Below are 21,753 nucleotides of genomic sequence, written 5' to 3'. Positions count from 1 at the left end.
GTTCTTTTCCCCACAACAAAAATACCATGCTGCCTAGCTGCATTTGTATCTGCATTCTGTGAAAACCTGGGCAACTACTCCACGGTGCCTCTGCAGGGATAGAATGCCTGCAAGACACTGAGAGGCACCAACAGCAGAGGTGGTTGGAAAAAGGGGTTTTCTCTGTGGGAAAATGTTGAGTTTTTGGTGAAAAGCTGAAAAATTACTTCAGCCAAAAACTGAAATATTTCAACATTGAAATGCCACTGTAACACGAGTTGCAGTTCAGGTGCATCATGATCCCCGTTCTCCATTGTAAACTGGGATCTCCAGTGGGATGACTACTCCCATAATGCAACAGTCTCCCCTCTTCGTGGGGGGAAGATAGTGCATCAGAGTATTCAGATGATCACTGTACATTATGGGACATGAAGTGCAGCTGTGGAGCTTGGTCCATAGAGAACACTGGCACGAAGCACCCAAACGACAACTCCCATGAGGCACTACAGATGAAAATATTTTGGTTTCCAGGACTTTTTTTTTTTTTTTGGAGACTGATTCTAATTTTTCTGCAAAAAGTAGACATTTGTTACAACACCACCAGCACTATTGAAAATCTAATTTTCCATTAAAAACAGTTTCAATGGAAAAATTTCAACCAGCCCTAACCAGCAGCCTTGAACGCCTTCTTGCGCAGAGAGCAGGGAAGACGGAAAACCTGTCAAACTGGTTACACAGGCACCGTTAGGACACAGCAAAAGAACAGTAATCAATTACTGGAAGACAATCGTACTGCAGTGGGCTCTCTAATAAAGGGGACGCATGGCTACCTACCACAGTTACTAACCAAGGCCCTGATCCTGCAATCTGTTTAGTTTGTGCATGCCACCACACCCATCAGCAGCGAACTGTAAGACTGGGGTACAGCTATTACCCTCGTGGCCATGGTCAGAGCTAACCAAACAACAAACTTGTTACTAACTCAGGTAGAAGTTGGAGGAGGAGCACAGGCAGGGCCTACGATACAGTAACATTTCAGCATCTTGACCATTTGCTATTTACTGCTCTGATTAGGCATGGTCACCTATTATCAAAGTTAGAATATCTGAACGGAAAAAGTCCAGTTCAGAGATTTAATTATACTCAGGGATGTGGTAACCACATAAAGGGCCATTTTCAATGCTGTAATATTTTGTAGAGGCAATGGACACGACACTAGACGGAGTCACAAGACCAGGGTTCCATTCCCAGCTCTGTCAGAGATCTGCTGTGTGACCTCTTCTTAATTTCTATTGTAAATTCTTTGGGGGCTGGGGCAGTCTCCCACTATACAGTTGTACAGCCCCTAGCATGACTGGGCCCTACAATCAGTTGGGACCACCACGTGCTAACTGAATGCAAATAATGAATCATCAAATTATGCAACAATAAAATGATGTTATTGTTTCCATTGCTGTATCACACTTTCCAATTGGGTCCTTTTACTTTTACACCCAACATTTCAAAATATTAGACCATTTTTCTATGGAAAAAATGAATTCCTTATCCTAGAAGACAAAAGATTTAAATGCACATTTTAATCGGTTTAATCATTTTTTTCAAAGTTCAGATTAATCCTTGGGAAGAAAATGTGGATTTTTATAGACTAGCCCAACCTTCCTTTGCTAAAAACATTCAGATTTAATTACAAAACTTCATTCTCCTTCTAAGACTGTTCTACTGGCAGTCTTAAGTCTTTCTCTGCCAAGATTTCAATAGCGCAAGTCATGAAGAACACCCAAAATAAATGCCCTGGATTAAGGACAGTAAGTGGTAGGTCAAGATACCCAGCGCCTATCCATATTATATCAGCTCTATCATTTGCAAGTATAATGGCAGAGAGAGAGAGAGAGAGAGAGAGACCTATTTCCCCTACCTTTCGTCTTGATGGCTGTTTCAATGGCTGCAGCATCTCTGTCAGCATCAAAGTTGGCGTATGCCTTGACAGTGGCATATGCGCTCGGAGGAAGAGAATGCTGAGATTTAAAAAAAAAGCAAAATTAAAGTCTTACACTTAGCTTGTGGTTAATGTATTATTCCCAAAAGGTAAAGTATCATTGGGTCATATTTCCCCGCCCCCCAATATGCACACGTGGACAACCTATTAATATAACTGGAATTCAGCTAAGAGCCACTGCATTTGACCTTCTGAATGTATTACTGTTCCACAAATCCGCCCGCAGCCGTGCATCTGGCATTAGAGAAAGCACACACAAATGGGCATATCACTACTGGGGGTGGAAATCACACTGTAATTCTGAGGACAATTCACCCATTAAAGTTAAAATGTTAAAAACCTTAACAAATTGTGCTGGCTAGAATTCAAAGAAATTCATTCCATAAAGTCCGTATGGAAAAATTTAAAAAAAAGAGTTGAGTCAAAATGACAAAAACCTGGAAAATTCAAATTGACAGCTGATATGAATTGAAGGCAGACTATCACTCATAATACTATGGTGGAGGAGGCAATCAGAATTAGTAGTGAATAAGTTATGTACAGTGGACCAAATTCTGTGCTCTACATAGCTGATGGATTTTACAGGATCAAAAAATTTCTCATTATTTTCAGGGTATATTGCATCTTGAAAGAACCCCAGTAATCACACAGGGAACTTTGAAATGCCTGGGGCCTGATTTCTACCCAAATTCACCAGCAGGGGGCTCACATAATAGACAAAGGTTTTCAACACTTAAGACACTTACTTCCTTTGTACCTTCAAACTCTTTAAGCTCTCAACCTTTCCAGACCACTGTACCCCTTTCAGGTGTCTGGTTTGTCTTGCGTACCCCAAGTTTCCCCTCACTTAAAAACTACTTGCTTACAAAACTGGAGATAAAAATATAAAAGCAGTACAGTATTACTGACAAATTGCTTACTTTCTCACACTCTCATTTTTACCATATAATTATAAAATAAATCAACTTGAATATAAATATTGTACATTTCAGCATATAGTATCTAGAGCAGTATAAGCAAGTCATTGTATGAAATTTGTACTGACTTCACTAGTGCTTTTTATGTAGCCTGTTGTAAAACTAGGTAAATATCTAGATGAGTTGATGTACCTACCCACTGGAAGACTTCTGCATACCCAAAGGGGTACATGTACCCCTTGTTGAGAACCACTGCTTTAAGGTCAAATTGTTAAAGAAGGACATGTATACAAGGCATCACTGAAGTTGTCCACAGATGTGATACCCGCACAACTATCTACCCAGGATAAAAAACACTGGCATACACACTGTGCCCTCCTTTGAAAATCTGAGCTACACTGCAGAGACAGGGAAGCAAAAACATTATGGAAAAGAAACACCCATTTTTGTCCCTACTATTAACAGCCCTTTCAATCAAAGCAGTCAGAATTTGGCCCAGAGCCACACCACAGGATGCATGATTTCCCAGAATCTATACATTTAACTGCCAACAACAGTAAATGGAAAAGCTTAATGCACTCCTGGAGAAATCTGTGTGCCTGAAAGATTCCTACCACAAAGCCCATATGTTACACAATACACATTTGAAGGTTTCAGCTGATTAACTTGGCATAGTTGGATAACCTGGTACAGCTAGCCTGGGAGAGTTAGATTTGAAAAAGCAAGGTGAGAGATGGCACTTTGGTATCTCATTCCCTCCCTATGCATTGTGAGAGTCATTGGAACAGAATATTATGCTGACAAATGGTATCTGCAATGGAGAAAAAATAGGGCCCATTTAAGTTTCAGGAATGTTTCTTCCTGAATTGCTCAGGCACGCAAAGCCATATGCTGCCCTTGGATATGCAAGTAGTTCCCACTGACTTTCCATTGAGTTTAACAGGTGTCTTGCTCATGCATCCAATGGTAGAATTTCAGCCCTAAAGTGTAAGCAACATGGGCAGTTTGAGTAAGACCAAAGCAGAGAATGAAATAATGCTTTTCACTTATACAGTGCCTTTCAACTGTGGATCGCCAAATGCTTCACAAAGGTAGTGCATTACAAAGGGGGAAATGAGGTTAAGGCCAACATTTCAGAAGTGATTAGTAATACTGAGTGCCTCAGTTTTTGGGTGCCCAGATTGAGAAATCTTCAAGGAGCCTAATTCTCAGTGGGGGAGGGTGCTCAACATTTGTCAAAAATCAGGGTCTCTTAAAGATAGCTGACACTGGGAACCCAAAATCAATAGTCACTTTTGAAAACGGTGGCCTAAACAACTCGCTGAAAGTCACATTGAGTCAGTGGCAGAGTCATGAATAGAATCCAGGTTTCTTGACTCCCAGTGCTCTCCCCTAACCACAAGACAAAGCTGCCGCTGAAAACTTTGTGGTAGGACACAGACTCTACCAGCAGTCATGGAGTTAACTTCAGCTCAGCTTCCTCCTTCCAGAGCATATATAGGATAAGACTGAGATACTGTAGGGCTGGAGAGAGCAGCCGAATCAAGTTCCACAGGAGAAACCAGGACCATCCTTAAGAGCAGTTGCTTCGGAGATGGGCGTTATTATGCCTTTGACCAAGAGGGCCTCCTCATAAAAGGTTTGTCTACGCAGGGAGTTATTCTGAATAGCTATTCCTGATTAACTCCACATGTGGATGCTCTTATTCCAGAATTCAAGTGCCTTATTCTAAATTAGGCTACGTCTACATTACCGGGGGGAGGGGGGGGGGAGAGATCGATTTCAGATACGCAAATTCAGCTACGGGAATAGCGTAGCTGAATTTGACGTATCTGATCCGACTTACCCCGCTGTGAGGACGGTGGCAAATCGACCGCCGCGGCTCCCCCGTCGACGGCGCTTACTCCTACCTGGGCTGGTGGAGTACGCGCGTCGATTCGGGGATCGATTATCGCGTCCCGACGAGACTCGATAAATCGATCCCAGAGAGATCGATTTCTACCCACCGATCTGGGCGGGTAGTGAAGACAAGCCCTTAGTTTTGTGGGTTAAGCTAATTTGGAATAAGGCATGCTTAAATCTGGAATAAGTTTCCACACAGAGTTAATCAGGAACAGTTAATTCACTTTGAAGTCACATTTCCCTTATTCTGGTTTAACTTTCATATATAGAAAAACCTTTTCTCCCTACAGGTCTGAGGCAACAGGCACAAATATCACTGTCTGGACCACATCAGACCAATCTGTTCCGTTCCTTTTGGTGTAAATAGTGCCCTCTGCACACCCCAAGAGGCAAATATCCCTTTGGGGGAAATGAGTGCAGGAAAGACTTATTTGGTTTGTTAGTGTTAGCTAACTGGCTGAATTGCTCTACCGGGTTGACCAGCGCAAATAATTAAAATTCAACAATTTATTCAACTGTTCTAGCCTCTTTTAGTGCTTGTGGAATATTTGAGAGCAGCATAAAATCCTCATGAACCAGAGACTTCTTGATGCCAACTGGCAGAGGGCATAGAGTATGCACAGAGTTTTACAGGGATCCTCTGGGTCAGTTAAATGCACAATAAGTCCCCAAAGGTGGCATGTGAGGTCTCTGAGAGACAGCAGCTCACTAGTCATCCTAATCATTGTGAAACATCTGTATGGATAACATTTAAGAAGTTACGTATCTACACTGGAAATTACGTTCTTGAAGCCTTGAAATTAGAGGTAGGTCACCAGGAGGTGACACTCCTTCGACAGGTTCTGTTCAGGCAGTGGGCAGTAGATGTTTATCTTTCTGTCTGGTCATTGTGGCTCACAATGAGTCTATTTACGTACTGAGCCACCAGATAATCAAGATTGTGAAATCGACAAGCGATTGTGAAATCTATACGAAGGAGTACAGAGCAAGAGGGTATCTGGCTGATGAATAAAGATCAAAGGACTGTTTTGGTATATCGGGGGTTGCAAAGAGACACCCAGGAGCCTTCAGAGAAGCTGGCAGCACATTTTGTCTCATGATAAATAAATAAATAAATAAATAAACAAACAAACAAACGAACACATCCAGGTCTAGTTGAAAAAACATTGGAAGGATTTTGGGGGGACCCTTGATCTATAAGAAATGAAAATATTCATTAAGTCTAGGTTCTAGAATGCAGCCAATGAATTTTACATGTTTCCATTACTTCTGCTTGACATCATTTGAATTTTTTCTCTTTATTAAATAAACTGCTGCTTGTTTTCACTATAAAGATACCTAAGTGCAGTGTGTTAAGCGGAGCAGTGCTCTGAGTAAGTGATCTCAGTGAAACTGGGGTGTGCTGCTTCTTTGGGAGCAGCAAATCTCTGAATATTGTGAGTAGCCAGTGGACCAGGGGCTGGACACTCAATCGAGATGCTCAGAGGGCTCAGGGGTTGGAACATCCTATCCATAACCTGCAGAGAGACAGCAGAGTCTGTGTAGGGAGGGGAGCATTGTGTTGACCAAGACCAGTGGAGTCAGGACTGACCTAGAGCAAGCACAGACAAGGCTCTCTCACACTAAGGGCAGATGGTAGCAAGGTGCCTCACAACCCCAAGAAGTGTCACAGTATTCATTACTTGAAATTACCTGATTTGGGTGGGGTCTAGTTGAGGGTTAATTTTAATGTTTGGTTTGACTTGACAATTCTCTGCTATGATTTAGGATTTCAGTTGTATTGGTTAGATGTGAATGGCCAAAGGAAGTTTCTTTTATGAGTCAACTGAATATTTTTGCAGTATTAACCCAGCTCTACTGCTTACTTGCATTAGGAGCAAGCACCAAAAAATAGGCAAAAAAAAAGTTTGTGGTTACCCAATACAGCTCTGCAAGTACCAGCCATGAAAATGTACCCAGCCAGAAGAAGGTAGTCAGAACTGCAGAGCTGGGATTCACTTCCTCCCTGATTACAATCATAGGCAACCACAAATTCATGGCACAATATTCTGCTATTACACTGTCATAATATCATCATGTACCATTGCAACTGAATCATGGAGCACACATGAAAGCCACAGGTGGCTCTCTGGGACTGCTCCACTAATACCCTAGGACAAATGCAGACATGGGGTAAGCTAACATCCATGGCCTCATGCTAGACCTGGTAGAATATTGTCCGAACTCTTGTACGTGGGGGCGGGAGAGAGGGGGGCGCGGAGCAGGGAATTGTTTTGTTTTGTACAGAAAATGACTTTGGGGGAGAGAATGGAATTTTTTTTGGGGGGGGGGGAATAAATCTGGTGTTTTGACCCAAAAAACCCACCAAAATTGAACATTTTTCTAATCTTCAACTTTCAGTAACCAAAAACTGAAAAATTTCAGTTTTTCAAATTTTTTTTGTTTTTTCAACAAAAAAGCTGAGCATTTCTGACATAAATGAAAACGTTTCCAGTTTCATCAAAAAATTATGCAGGAAAAAAAGCCATTTCCTGACCAGCTCTAACTCACACCACTTATACACCAACTCTGGAATTGGCCCAATCTCCATCTTTTTCTCTTTCTTCTCCACCTCTCATTGTTTGGACGGCGTAAACTATGGGGGCATTTCTCTCCCCTTCCTGCTTCTAATGCTCTTGTCCATTTGGAGAGGCAGGGAGGAGTCACACCAACTCTTGTCTGTCTGCTCAGTGTTCCCTGTGTTTAACATGTCAAGCAGCACCAGTACCACACCATCAGCTTTGGAGAAGCCTTAATTAAATCCCGGGACTCCTCAAAAGATGTGGGTGGTGCCCTATGGGTCACATATGTCTCTAGCACCAGAGATGGAGTATCACCGACCTAGCTTTTAGTCTGGGTCAGTTCAAGTATGTGGAGTCTTATAGCCTCACCTTACAATCAGTACAGTTCAGTCTCAACCCTAACAAAGGCATCTTGGAAAGGAAACAAGACAGGCATTTAAGAGAAAGTCATACCAAATCTCTTTTCTAGCTCCTCAGTGATACTTACATCTCCCTCAAGGCTGAGCTTGCCTAGAATTTCATGAACCGTGGACATCTTGAAAGGAAACTGGAGGGGGGAAAAAAAAAAAAAAAAAAGAGAAAGAAACTTCGTAAACATTTTTTTTTTTTACCAACACGCTACAGCAATTAAACTAGTCCTGTTATACCATCACACCGAAGTTGGGACAATCCAGCAAAACAGGGCAGGCCAACCTGAGCCTGAGAAGGGGCCAGAATTTACCAATGTACATTGCCAAAGAGCCACAGTAATAAGTCAGCAGTCCCTCGTCAAAACACACCCCCCCCCCCATTCCCAGCACCTCCCACCCACCGGCAGCCCCGCTGATCAGCACCTCCCCCTCCCTCCCAGTCAGCTGTTCCGTGGCATGCAGGAGGCTGGGGGGGAGGGGCAAGAGTGAAGGCATGGCAGGCTCAGGGGAGGGTGTGGAGTGGGGGCAGGGCCTGTGGCAGAGCCGGGGTTGAGCAGCGAGCACTCCCCGGCACATTGGGAAGTTGGCGCCTGCATAGGGTTACCATATCTATTAAATAAAAAAAGAGGACCCTCCACGGGCCCTGGCCCCGCCCATTTCCCCACCCCCAGCCCCGCCCCAACTCCGCCCCTTCCCCGCCCCCTCCTCCCTCCCACTCCCAGCCACGAGGAAAGGGCTGCCCGAGCGCTACCGGCTTCACAGTTTGCCGGGCAGCCCCCAGACCCTGCGCCCCCGGCCGGCGCTTGCCCAGCGCAGCTGGAGCCCGGGAGGGGAAGCGCCCAGCCGGGGGCACAGGGTCTGGAGGCTGCCTGGCAAACCGTGAAGCCGGTAGCGCTTGGGCTTCGGGCAGCCCCCTTGCCTCCGGACCCTGCGCCCCCAGCCGGGCACTTCCCCTCCGGGGCTCCGGCGGCGCAGGGTCCGGAGGCATGGGGGCTGCCCGAAGCCGGTAGCGCTCGGGCAGCCCGGCTCTGTTTAAGAGTCAGGGGAGGAGCAGAGCCGCGGAGGCTCTGCTCCTCCGCTGACTCTTTGGCTCTGTTTAAGAGCCGGGCTGCCCGAGCGCTACCGGCTTCGGGCAGCCCCCGTGCCTCCGGACCCTGCGCCGCCGGAGCCCGGGCGGGGAAGTGCCCGCCCAGCAGCGCAGGGTCCGGAGGCAAGGGGGCTGCCTGAAGCCCATAGCGCTCGGGCAGCTCGGCTCTTAAACAGAGCCGAAGAGTCGGGGAGGAGCAGAGCAGCTGCGGCTGGAGGCTCTGCTCCTCCCCTGACTCTTCGGCTCTGTTTAAGAGCTGAGCCGCCCGAGCGCTACCGGCTTCGGGCAGCCCCCGTGCCTCCGGACCCTGCGCTCCCAGCCGGGCACTTCCCCTCCCAGGCTCCGGCGGCGCAGGGTCCGGAGGTATGGGGGCTGCCCAAAGCCCGTAGCGCTCGGCTCTTAAACAGAGCCGAAGAGTCGGGGAGGAGCAGAGCCGCCGCCGCTGGAGGCTCTGCTCCTCCCCTGACTCTTCGGCTCTGTTTAAGAGCTGAGCTGCCCGAGCGCTACCGGCTTCGGGCAGCCCCCGTGCCTCCGGACCCTGTGCCGCCGGAGCCCGGGAGGGGAAGTGCCCGGCCAGCGGCTGGGGTCCGGAGGCAAGGGGGCTGCCTGAAGCCCATAGCGCTCGGGCGGCTCAGCTCTTAAACAGAGCCGAAGAGTCAGGGGAGGAGCAGAGCCGCCATTTTCCCGGACATGTTCGGCTTTTTGGCAATTCCCCCCGGACGGGGGTTTGAGTGCCGAAAAGCCGGACATGTCCGGGAAAAAGAGGACGTATGGTAACCCTACGCCTGCAGCTCCAGTCCCGGAGTCAGTGCCTATACAAGGAGCCGCATATTAACTTCTGAAGAGTCGCGTGTGGCTCCGAGCCACAGGTTGGCCACCCCTGCAGCAAGAGCTGAAGTAACAAGTAAGGGAGTATCTCAAGAGTATAACGTAAATGGCACACATCACAACTGGATAGGAATTGGTCTTCACTCTCCTATATGGCAGTAAGTGACTATTTTTACTCTAATCACTTTTGCTGATGTCCACTTTTAAATCCACTTTTAAATTTCAGTCAATAAGTTTCAGGAATGCAGTGATGTTGCCTAAATTCCTCCCGTTTACACCCCTCAAAAAAAAATTCTCCTCCTCATGATGATTTGGGACCATCCCAGTCAAACAATACTACTACCCAGGCAAAGAAACCAGACTTGTCAGGTCTCCAGTAAGTCAAAGAACTCCTACCAAAAAAAACAAAACCAAAAACAAACCACCACCCAAAAACCAAAAAACCCTCAAACACATTTCAAAATCAATACCACTCATCAACTGAGGGCCATTTCCTAAAAATCTGATCTGAGTCATGACTCTAATTAATGACTGCTTTACTAGACTACCACCACACTAAGGATATTAGATTAATGATTTTTTGAACACACAGACACGGATTAACTTTTTTTTTTTTTTTTTTTAGTATCAACAAATTTCCTTTAGAGAAACTGTACCCTGAGTCGGCCCAGACATCTGCCAAAAAGCAATTTAAAACAACTGCTTTAGGCGAATGATCTGCAACTCAGAGGCTAAATTCCTCAATCACAAGTCTTGAAATGGCCTCTGTGAATTTAAGTTATTTGTATTTTACAGAAGCAGCTGATGTTATTTGATCTGGAACACTTGAGCCAGAACACTTGCCTAACTTTTCTACTTTGCATTTGAGTGGCTAAACAGTTTCTAATATTGCTACTAAAAAAATAAAAATTACAAGCCAGGGGTACAAATACAGGTCTGTGGCATCTTACGCACATTTAACATGTGCGATTTCAACTTTACGCGGTCGGGGGGAAAAAAAGAGAAAAACAACAATTGTAATACTATACCTGTAGTGCGGGCAATTCCGCCCGCCATTGAACTCAATGGAATTTTGACTATACGCGGTTTTTGCTTTATGCGCTAACCGCGGAACGGAACCCCCGCGTAAGATGAGACAGACCTGTAGTGATTAGCAGCATGAGTATCTGATCACAAATAATAAGGACCCCATCAAAATACAGACCCCAAAAGGAACAATGCAATGGAGTAAGATAATCTGCATCATTGTGGGGCATAGCTTCCGTGGCCAAAAAGCTTATCCATTTCACATCATAGCCAAGGCAACAACTTCCTTCTCAGAAATACTTGGTGATGGAAACTAAGCTTGCTGAAATTTTTAAAGTTCCAAAGAATATTGTTTTTTAAGCATCTAATAGGATCAGACTTCCAGATGTATGAAAAATAAGCCTAATGTGCATAGATCCTATAAACTACAAAAATGAACATTTCAATTGGACAAGCTGATGCCACTATACCATTTTTCCCTGACAAGTTTAGTCTCTTTGCCTGGGCAGTAGTATTGTTTGACTGGGAGGGTCCTAAATCATCATGAGTAAGAGTAAGAGGAGGAGGAGGAGAATTTTTTCAAGGGGTGTAAACGGGAGGATTTGGGCAACATCACTGCATTCCTGAAATTCTGGCAGGAAGGTAGGCGCTCCCAAATTCCACTAGCAAGGAGAGAAATGTAGCCATTTGTGTCACCTTCTGATGGTGCCACTGAAATAAGCATTAACTATTTCATCAGTTAAAATTGAAGGTTGCCTTCTAAGGACTCCAGCACCAAGAAATCTAGTGGAAATGTCAAACAGGGAAAAGGAACTAGCTAGATTAGACAGAGGCATTTCTGCTAATAGGTGAGAAATGTTCCCCTGCTAATACCACTAATCTTAGGCATTACGCAATGTTAAGGTGTTGGAAACTAGACATTTGTATGTTTAGACCAATAGCATTGCCTGTACATCACCCGCATGCACAAATTTAGCACACATAGGATCAGGATATTTGTCCTCAGTACACCGGACCAAAAAACTGAACGAGAATATATTCAACCTCACTCTGAATTCCTCCCTCCCTCCCTCTTGAGTCCTCAGCAATGCTCCTGCTGCCAGTTCTCCCCTTCCCATTACCTCACTCCCCCAAACCATCTCCCTGCTCCCAGACACCCTACCCTGCCCACGTCCTTTCAGTCAGTCTTCCAACTGCCAGCACCGCACTCAAGAGTCAGATGGGGAGCCAATCGCTGAGAGGCAGCTCAGCTGAGAGGGTCCAGGAGTTCCAAACAGGAGAGATATGCAGTGGGACTCCCTCTAGAAGAATTCTCATCCACTTCCAAATTGCTGGAAACTCTCCCTCATCCTTGAGCTAGTATATCCCAACCCCTTACAATACAGTACCCAGTTTCCAAGTGTGGCTCTCTTGAAAGCAGATGAGAGTTCTAAGAGTCGATACCAAGCAAAGAACAACCCTCTCTGTCACGCAGGGTCATCAAAAGATGGGATGAGCAGATACAATCAGCCGGTGCTGCTAAAGAACATGATGATCTTGTCAGGAAAACATTCAAAAGAAAATAAGCATTGGTCCCTAGATACCTTTGCAGTATTATATGGTATTGCTGAAAAAGGGAGCCCAGTGTAATAAGTTACATAAGGTAAGAAATAAGGCTTTATATTTTTTAATACAAAAATAAAACCTACGTCTGCCCATATCCCCCCAAACACCATATTGTTAGCGACAGTATTATATTTGGCTAAGGAGACGACATCATGAATGTTTATTTTTCTTCAGCCCCCCCTACTTGTCAAATGCTTTTTCTTCTACATTGCTTGAGTTAAAGACAGAACTGAACAGAACTGCCCCAGCTGTTCTACAGCTGTCCAGGCTAGATTTGCTTATTGTGATGGTTACAATTTTGTAACCGTGAAGAATTATTTTCCCTTCCTTCCAAACTTGTCTTATTTCCCATCAATGTCTTTGATAAAACAATATCAAATGGAATGCTGTACAGTATGTACTCCAGGTATCAGTCCTTTTTAAATTAGAAAACGTATTGTGACAGACCCAGACCAGTGGGGTACAGGAGTCTGGTAGAGGGCAAATATACTGGTCACTGGATGAGTAGTTTTCTGTTCCCTGAGTGATCAGAGCAGGGGCTGCACTAGAGTAATCAGGAACCTGCTAGCACCAGTTAAGGCAGGCAGGCTAATTAGGACACCTGGAGCCAATTAAGAAGAAACTGCTAGAATCAATTAAGGCAGGCTAATCAGGGCACCTGGGTTTTAAAAGGAGCTCACTTCAGTTTGTGGTGTGAGCGTGAGGAGCTGGGAGCAAGAGGTGCAAGGAGCTGAGAGTGAGGGTGTGCTGCTGGAGGACTGAGGAGCACAAGCGTTATCAGACACCAGGAGGAAGGTCCTGTGGTGAGAATAAGGAAGGTGTTTGGAGGATGCCATGGGGAAGTAGCCCAGGGAGTTGTAGCTGTCATGCAGATGTTACAGGAGGCACTATAGACAGCTGCAGTCCACAGGGCCCTGGGCTGGAACCCGGAGTAGAGGGTGGGCCTGGGTTCCCCCCAAACCTCCCAATTGACCTGGACTGTGGGTTCTTCCAGAGGGGAAGGTCTCTGGGCTGTTCCCCAACCCACATGGTGAATCTCTGAGGCAAGAAAATCCACCACTAAGCGCAGGACCCACCAAGATAGAGGAGGGACTTTGTCACACTATTAATTGTTATACCAGTAAATAGTAGGAACACTGGTGTATTATTTCACTTAACATAGCTACTGTAATCTCATCCATATCTAACCTGTCCTAGCTTGTGTTAAGTGTCTGTAAAGCTTGTATGCTTATAAGCACCCAGAACATTAAGAATCCTTAAATCGTCCGTAGCAATCTAGGTGAGAAAAGAACAAAGTTTAAACTCCACTCATTTGCCTATGGAATAATTAAGATATAGTATTTAAGGGAGGAAGTTTGGGATAACATCAACTGCATTGAAATAATCAGTCTCAGGACAGAAATCCAGAACAATCCAGGTCCAACCCTCTAAAAAGAGGCAACAGAGAGAAAGCCTTAAGGTCTTGCACAAGCCTTAATCATGAGGATTGTGGTATGGCAGTTACATTATGAAAGCTAAAGTACTTGTTCTTTCTTAATAAAAGTAAATGTTACAAACAAGGCAATCTTTGTACTGATGATCAATTTTAGAGCATCTTCAAGACATGTGACTAAGAAATCCTCTGGTCTTGCATGCCACAAAGAACTAAAAAGCTCCACTGAAAGCTGAAGTGAATGCATTTGCAGTATAGTCTTTCACACAGCAACAGTTGCCAGACAGCTTTTTGCAAGCCTGCCATTTCTAAATCAAATAAAAACCACATTGAATCAGGCTTGTTGGAACAGAAAACTTGAACGGAGTCCAGTAACTGAGCTAACACACCCTCTTGTACAGATGAAAATGGTATGGTCATGGAGTTACCAAATAATGCTATAGCAACCAAAAGCCAATCAGAACCAGGTTTAGTGCAGATCAAAAGAAAACTGGCAGCATAATGGGGATTTCTGTAAAATCAAGGTTGCAGAGAAAGATCTTCAATTACAGAATAAATGTGTAGATAGTCACAAGTTCCTTCATTAGAATTTTGGCCCCATTTCTGTCAAGATACTCTCACGGTCCTCAAGTAAACCCCCTTGTTACTGGTGAAGTTCTGACTAATACTGTTTGGATTTGGATGTATTTAAAATAAAAACCACATGCACAGTCTTGCTTTTTCTTAAACTGGAAGGAAGCTGGGCCTCTATTCCCAAACCTTTAAGACTCCATACTTGTAGACAAGCCCAAGCAATTTGTTTTTCTTCAGAAGGCTATCATGCGATCCTGAATCAGAATTCCACTATTTTTTTATTTTAATAATACACAGAGAAGTGAGAGATCTCAGTTATTCTTTGCTGAGAGAAGACACAGTTCAGATACTTGCAGGTCAATTGCCCACACTGTTATTGGTCTGTGTCTGATCCCTCACCGACGTAACAACCATCAGGCAATTTGGTGATAATGCTATAGCAGCTAATGTTGATTTAGAGACAGCCTCAGATCTCTTGGTTTCTAAGCACAGTTCAGATGTGTCATGAAAGAAAACATGCATAGGTTCCAGGGAAAAAAATGCCTGATGTTAACTAAACAAGCAGCAATCATCATGTGAGGAGACAGCTAACCTATTGTCCTAGCCTGAAAACGTGCTCCACTTTTATGGATGACAGCGAACGGTGTTCCCAGGCTTATGGAGCAAAGAAATAGAGAATAGAAGAATGGAAGCTCTTGCAAACAAGAGCCCATTTGGTTTAAGTCTTCCAACCAAGACAGGGTGTGGCAACAGAGGAGCTTTGCTCCAGCGGCTAGGGGAAAGTGTGGAGGAGGAAGAAAAGTACCACAAAAAAGTAAAGGAACAGAATGTCTTTGAACTGAATAGAACAAGGACCGAAAGTCATTTATTTGAACACGATGGTAACTGGAAATACAGCAGATCAGGCTGTGTCCCCAAGCTGCGCCCCAGAGCTTAGGAGGGCAAATGAAGGCCCTGTCTGGGCCATGAATTGATTAAACTTGAAAGGAAAAGATTTCATAGGCCAGATGTGAAAAACATTATTTTGATCTATTAACAATGCACAATATTTTAAGACTCACTCTCTTCCAGGGGTCAATACTACATAAACCAGGGGCTATAGATGTTCCATTTCAGGAATATGCCAATTGCCTATACCATACATGAGTGCTTAACCAACAGTAAAGCTAGGACTTCTCTAGATCTATATTTAAAATAGAATATTCCTGAGATTCTGCAGGAAAACCTATTAAAAACCATTCCATAAAAGAGCAACTAGAAAAATACACTCACTGGGGCTGTTCAGTACCACCAAACCAAGCAACAGAAGTAACACAAATCCTGCAACATCAACCCAAGAAGGAAATCTCTGTCCTACCCCAGACCTACCCTGCAGAGCCCACTTAACTAGGCTACGTCCTCACTACGGGGGGAGGGGGTTGATTTAAGATACGCAAATTCAGCTACGCGAATAGCGTAGCTGAATTCGACATATCGGAGCCAACTTACCCTGCTGTGAGGACGGCGGCAAATCGACCTCCGCGGCTCCCCCGTCGACGGCGCTTACTCCTACCTCCGCTGGTGGAGTACAAGCGTCGATTCGGGGATCGATTGTTGCGTCCCGACGAGACGCGATAATTCGATCCCCGAGAGATAGATTTCTACCCGCCGATTCAGGCGGGTAGTGTAGACGTAGCCTTAGTAAACGGACAAGCAGGCAGTGTCCACATATAGGACTAAGTGCATCTTTCAGCTGAACTCTCTCAATGGCATAGAACATTAACCTTGAGTAATTATTGTTACCTCTTTCAGTCTTCATTTATTTCCACGTACAAAAGTGCTCTTTATTCAGAGTCCTAATGCATACGGTTTCAATAGTTTTATGACTAGTGAATCCTAAACTGTACTGTAACTGTCCAGTAATGAGCCAAATCTGTACATGGCCTCCCTGAAAGCACCCTAGTATTCCTCCAGTTATAGTCCTTGCCCACGGACAGCAGGGGTAGTGCAAAACCTACCCACAAGGCCCAAAGAGCAGCACAACCTCAGCAATTTTGCTAATGGGAGGGAAATGGGGCATAAAACAGAACTGCACCTCAGCCACACTACAGTGCTCCATGGCAGACAGCACATATATCTGCGTGGTGGGGGGGAAGAAGGTATAAGAGGAGAAGTGAGGCTCAGCTATGGAGAGTCATTATCTAAAGCTACCTATATAGGAAGACTGTAGGGGCAGAAATTGCTAGAATAGCTGCAGTAGTACTGCTCCACCACGCCCTGAGAAAGCAAGAGTGAGTATTCCATTTTCTGTAACCCAGAGCCCCACAAGTGGGGCCCATTTACTCAGGTTATGCACCAGGGTCACACTTTGTTCTGTTGTGTCTAACATTAGCTTAGTTATATCTGAATGAAACTTGCATTTAAACTGAAAGTTAAAAGCTCAGCTGATTGTCTAAAATAAATCTTCTCTGCAAAGCTTCTGGTCGAAAAGTGAATCTTACCTATGGCAAAACCACTCATTCATTCAAACAGCCTTAATGTACTTTAACAGGGGAAGAAAAGAGAGTTAGTTCTTAAGTGACTTCTTAGTAGTTTGGGACCAACTCCTCCTGGTAGGGGTTATTAAACGAACCTCCTTTTTCTCCACCCCAGAAAAGGATAATGTTGAGATATCAATATGGTAGTTTCATACTAACAAGTTTAAAAACAGGACTTGATCTGATCATCTGAAACCACCGGAATGTGCAACAAAACACTGAGAATTACCTTAAAGGGGGGGGGGGGGAGGGGGAAGAACAGTGCAGCAAAAATTTAAAAAAAAAAAAAAAAAAAAAACACCAAAACGGGGAGGGGGAAGAGACACTCTACCCGCTCGAGGCCACACCCAACATTGCAGTCTGGCTAATTCTCTGATTAACAGCCATGGCATCTAACAGTCTAGCAAAGCTTCTGGTATTTGCAGCATAAGCAATTGTGTTAATTACTTTATTACAGGTGCTAGTTACTGCCTCCTAAGGCTGTTTTATGCAGCCCCTCTCCCTGGAATTCACCGCCAGCTACAGTTACCTTAAACCTCCTCCTGGCCCCCTTAAAATAAGTTTCATCTTGCACGTCAGAAGCAGAGGAAACTGCTGTGCTTTTCCTAGCCCTACACTGCCCAGCTCCCCTGCAGATACTAGGCAGGGAAACTTTCTTGCTCCGAGAGCTTTGCTCAGCGAGTCTGTTTCAAATACAAAAACTTTCAGAAACAACGTCTGCAAAAGGAGCCGCCTCGTTCAGCTGCAGTCCCCCGGGGAGCTTTTCTTAGCTAACCCCCCTCGCCCCCCCGCGCTCGCACCTAGTGAATGCCCAGGCGGTGCTAGCCCCCCTGCAGGGGGTAGCATTGGCAGCCAAGCAGGGGGAGGGGGGCACTTACCTGGGGCAAGGCACAGGCTGCGCCGGGCTCCTCAGGACTCAGAGAGGGAGGATGATGGTAGCTTGGGTGGGGATTTTGTACAGAGCCACATCTACAGTCTAGCCTAGTCCCACCCCCTGGCACTCCCCAGCCTCTCCCCCGCCCCTCACCCAGCCTGCGGCAGCCTGACGAGAGGCGCCCCACCCACCCCAGGCTGCCTCTGACTCATCTGCCTTTTGACTCACGCTGGCTGGGCACACCAGGGTTTAGCAACCTCGGGCAGGGCGGGAAGGGGAAGGGGAGGGGGTGGTAGCTGCCCGCAGATAGGGTGCGCATTACACAGCATCGAGCCCTCGCCTCCTACTGCCCCAGCCCGTTGGTTGGTTTGGGCTGCAGAGGAGTTACGGTCAATTGGCACTCTTTGTTCCTGAGCTAAATCTCGATCGTGTCCAGGCTGCACAGCCTCCCCTTCTCTCCAGCGCACTGCAGCCTCTCACAGGAAAGGCACGTCTCCAATACACGTCAGGGCACTCGGGCGGTGTCACCCCTAGATCTGAACCATGCACTGAGTACCCTCAGCTGGTGCCTGCTGTGTGAAGCACAGAGGGGGAGACAGTCTCCCTCCACCCTCAAGGAGTTCACCAGGCTATTCTTTAGAATGCCCTGCTCTTAGAGAGCACTTTCCATCCATAGCTTACAAAGTACTTTATAAAGGATGTCAGGCTAGGTATACCCATTTTACATATGAGGAAACTGAGGCACAAGTTGGCGCTGACTTGCCCAAGATCACCAGCTCAGCTGGGACTAGAACCCAGGTCACAATAGTCCCACTCCAGTGCTCTAGGCCACAAAGTTGCTAACCGATGATTTAGCTATAGGAGTAACACTTACCGCATTGTTACCAGCTTTGCCTGTTACTTTGGGGTATGCTCATTTATTAGGGTTACTCTTTTGGGGGGGGGGTCTGTACTTCTATCAATGTGTCACTTGTGTTCTCATACGAGCTCTACTTCTCCCTGCTGCAGGTTCCCTCCCACTGGAGCTATCCTGCAGGACCTAAGTTCCCCAGGACTGGGTTCTTCCAGCCCCAGAATCAGACGAACACACACTAACAGAGCACATCTGAGAGGACCGGGTGGGTACTGCACCCTGGTTCCCCAAGAACACAGAGCTGCTAGGTAACAGCATGATGAGGCCCGTTATGCAAGTGATTAAGTTCTATTCTCAAAGTCTTTTACGCCATGTCTACACTTCTATAGGTCACGGGTGTGAAAAAAACCACACTCCTGACCGACAAAAGTTTCTTCAACAAAAGTGCCAGTGTGGGCTGCACTATGTTCATGGGAGAGCATCTCCCAACCACATAGCTACCACCACTCGTTGGAGTGGTTTAATTATACCGTTAGGAGAGCTCTCTTCCACCAGCATAGAGCAACACCACAGCACACCTTACAGCAGTGCCGCTGTAAGGTCCGTAGTGTAGACATAGCCTTACAATCATCCAGTTAAAGTTTGGTGCATTCACACTAAAAAGACTTCGCAGAACTGTATTTTAAAGAGGCATTGAGAGAGACAGAGGTCATTTGGCAGACAAGGAAGGAAAGGAGTGTGAAATGGCATAGGATTTTGTTACTAATGTTATATAAATTTTATAATAATCTTTCATTAGAGTCATACATTTATTAGTTTAAGCTTCAACAAGGCAGTTGCCAGAGGAATGATGTTGAATCACTAAGCATTATTAGAACTATGCTTTTGTAAAGGACAATTACCTGTTCCATAACTGGCGTTCTTCGAGATGTGTTGCTCATGTCTATTCCACAGTAGGTGTGCGTGCTCGCCACATGCACCGGTGCCGGAAGTTTTTCCCTTACCAGTACCCATAGGGGGAGCGCTGCTGCGATCCCTAGTGTGGCGCCTCTATAGAATGCTATAAGGGGAGCCGCACGCTCCCCCCACCCTCGGTTCCTTCTTGCCGGACCAACTCTGACAGATTTACACACTAGAAGTCTTATAGAATTGTAACTCTGCTGCATGTTTGGATAGTACATTGTACATCAAAGCCATCTTTTATCTAACTCAATACAGTGGAGCCAGACATCGTGTTCGGTGCTCCACCGAACAAGCTAATCAATGGGATGAGTTCTTTTCTGTGCAATGTAATTCCTGTGCACAAGTCATGCTCTGCTCAGAATTCAATTTACTTAAAATGCTCCCCTTTAAAGGGCTATAATTATCCTTGGGAAAGATCTTGTCTGTAAGATAGATCTCACATACTCTCATTTGTATATTTTAAGGAATTCATCATTATAGTAAGAAATAAATGCAGGTGGAGTTAGGTTTGTATCATAGAAATAGAACTCCATTTATATCTGGGCACATGGGAGGCAGTGTCCTCTAGTGGACAGGACACTGGACTGGGAGTTAGGAGACTTTGGGGCTATTTCTGGCTCTGCTACTGATTTGCTGTGTGACCTTAGGCAAGTCACTTCATCTCTCGGTGCCTCTCTCCCCCTCCCACTTTTTGTTTGTCTTTTCTATTTAGACCGTAAATTCTTCAGAGCAGAGACTGCCTCTTACTATATGTTTGTACAGCACCTAGCACAATAGGGCCTGAATATCAGTTGGGGCTTCACGATCCAATGGCTGAAGTTGAAACTCAAAAAATTCAGACGGGAAATAAGACATAATTTGTCAAAGTGAGAGCAATTAACCACAGGAACAAGAATCGTGGTGGATTCTCCATCAGAAGCAATTTTTAAATCAAGATTGGAATTAAAAAAAAATGCTCTAATTCAAAAGGAATTATTTTTGGGAAATTCTATGGTCTGTGTTATAAGTCAGACTAGATGATCACAATGGTCAGTTTTGGCCTCGAAATCTATGAAATGATAAATAATAATAGCTGAATCCCTCAAGCTCCTGCAACTTCAGAGTGTATAGAGGTTGCCTTTGGGATTGTCTGACGTGACTCTTCAACCAAACAAAATCATGTTGTAGCAGAACTTCATTGTCCTGAAATTTTATTCTAGCTGTTATGTGAATTCAGCGTTGTGGTTTTGCTTTGCTTTCCTAACGGGTTGAGGTTAAAGATAATCCAGTACATCAGAAACACTTCTAACAATACTACATTTTATATTTCCACAACACCTATGTAAACTATCCTAGACACTTACTTACACCACAGCTACCGCTGAAGGGGATGTATGCTGTATGAAATTAAAGCACTGCAGAGTTCCATGGCCACTGGCCAGCTTTGCACTGCCATCTGCCCCCCTCTGGCAGATAAACCTAATGAGAGAAATGAAATGGTCAGCTGGTGGCTGGGAAGTCCACTGAAAAGCAGAGGTCCACAAGAAGAGAGCCATTTGCCAGAGATCTTGGCTGATCAGCACTCTACCCCGTTCATCCATACCATGGCTCTTGGCCTGCTGTGTTGCCTTTGATCTTTAAGGCAGCACTACAGATCCACCTGATATTGCTCAGTGATAGGATGTGCATTTGCATTTTATTGAAAAATGTGTTAACTCATGGAGCCTGAGAATTCTCCAGAAGTGAAGGTGATCAAAGGCATAAATTATTCCATCAAGGCAATGGAATAAATTACACCCAACAACTTGCTTCAAGATTCACCAGTTTTGTATGATACATTAGGACCAATTTTCCTTAGTTAAGTCCACCCACTTTGGCCAGATGTTGTCTGAGATACAGCTTCTCTAACATTGATGAGATACAGATCTCACATCTGTACTTATTTAGTGCCTCTCACTGGAGGATCTCAAAGTGCTTTACAAACACTTCTTTGGATCTTGGGAGCCAACATTTTTGGTAGTTAGTAAAAGACCTCTTCCTCCTCCCTCCCACTCTCTGCTGGTGTGTTCTTAGCTTTCTCCTTATCTCCCAGTGCACCCTTATCCCTGGGCATGTCTTCTGCTACCTCCTCTATGGTGACTACTTGCAGATATACTTCTCTGTTCTGTTCATTGTCATCTTTCTGATTGTATCTCGTGACAGAACTTCCTGGATATCCCACCAAGTGGAACTCAGCTGAACTTCATCTTTCT

General features: G+C 45.1%; 1 protein-coding gene across 2 annotated transcripts in view; it reads right to left on the bottom strand.

The window, feature by feature from the left end:
- The window catches only part of ANXA2 (annexin A2), a 49,755-nt gene extending 31,969 nt beyond the window's left edge, over nt 1–17,786 (bottom strand). For both annotated transcript variants that reach the window (XM_065411794.1, XM_065411793.1), the window contains exons 1-3: nt 17,711–17,786; nt 7,843–7,902; nt 1,895–1,994 (exon numbers count right to left, since the gene is read on the bottom strand). In XM_065411794.1, coding sequence (XP_065267866.1) covers nt 1,895–1,994; nt 7,843–7,890 — 148 coding nt within the window. In that variant the 5' untranslated portion in view covers nt 7,891–7,902; nt 17,711–17,786. The remainder of the gene's footprint in view (nt 1–1,894; nt 1,995–7,842; nt 7,903–17,710) is intronic.
- Nucleotides 17,787–21,753: the final 3,967 nt, after the last annotated feature.

This window comes from Emys orbicularis, chromosome 10 (genome assembly GCF_028017835.1).
Source record: "Emys orbicularis isolate rEmyOrb1 chromosome 10, rEmyOrb1.hap1, whole genome shotgun sequence".
In the NCBI taxonomy this organism is placed as follows: domain Eukaryota; kingdom Metazoa; phylum Chordata; order Testudines; family Emydidae; genus Emys; species Emys orbicularis.
This window is presented reverse-complemented; position numbering and strand designations above follow the sequence as displayed.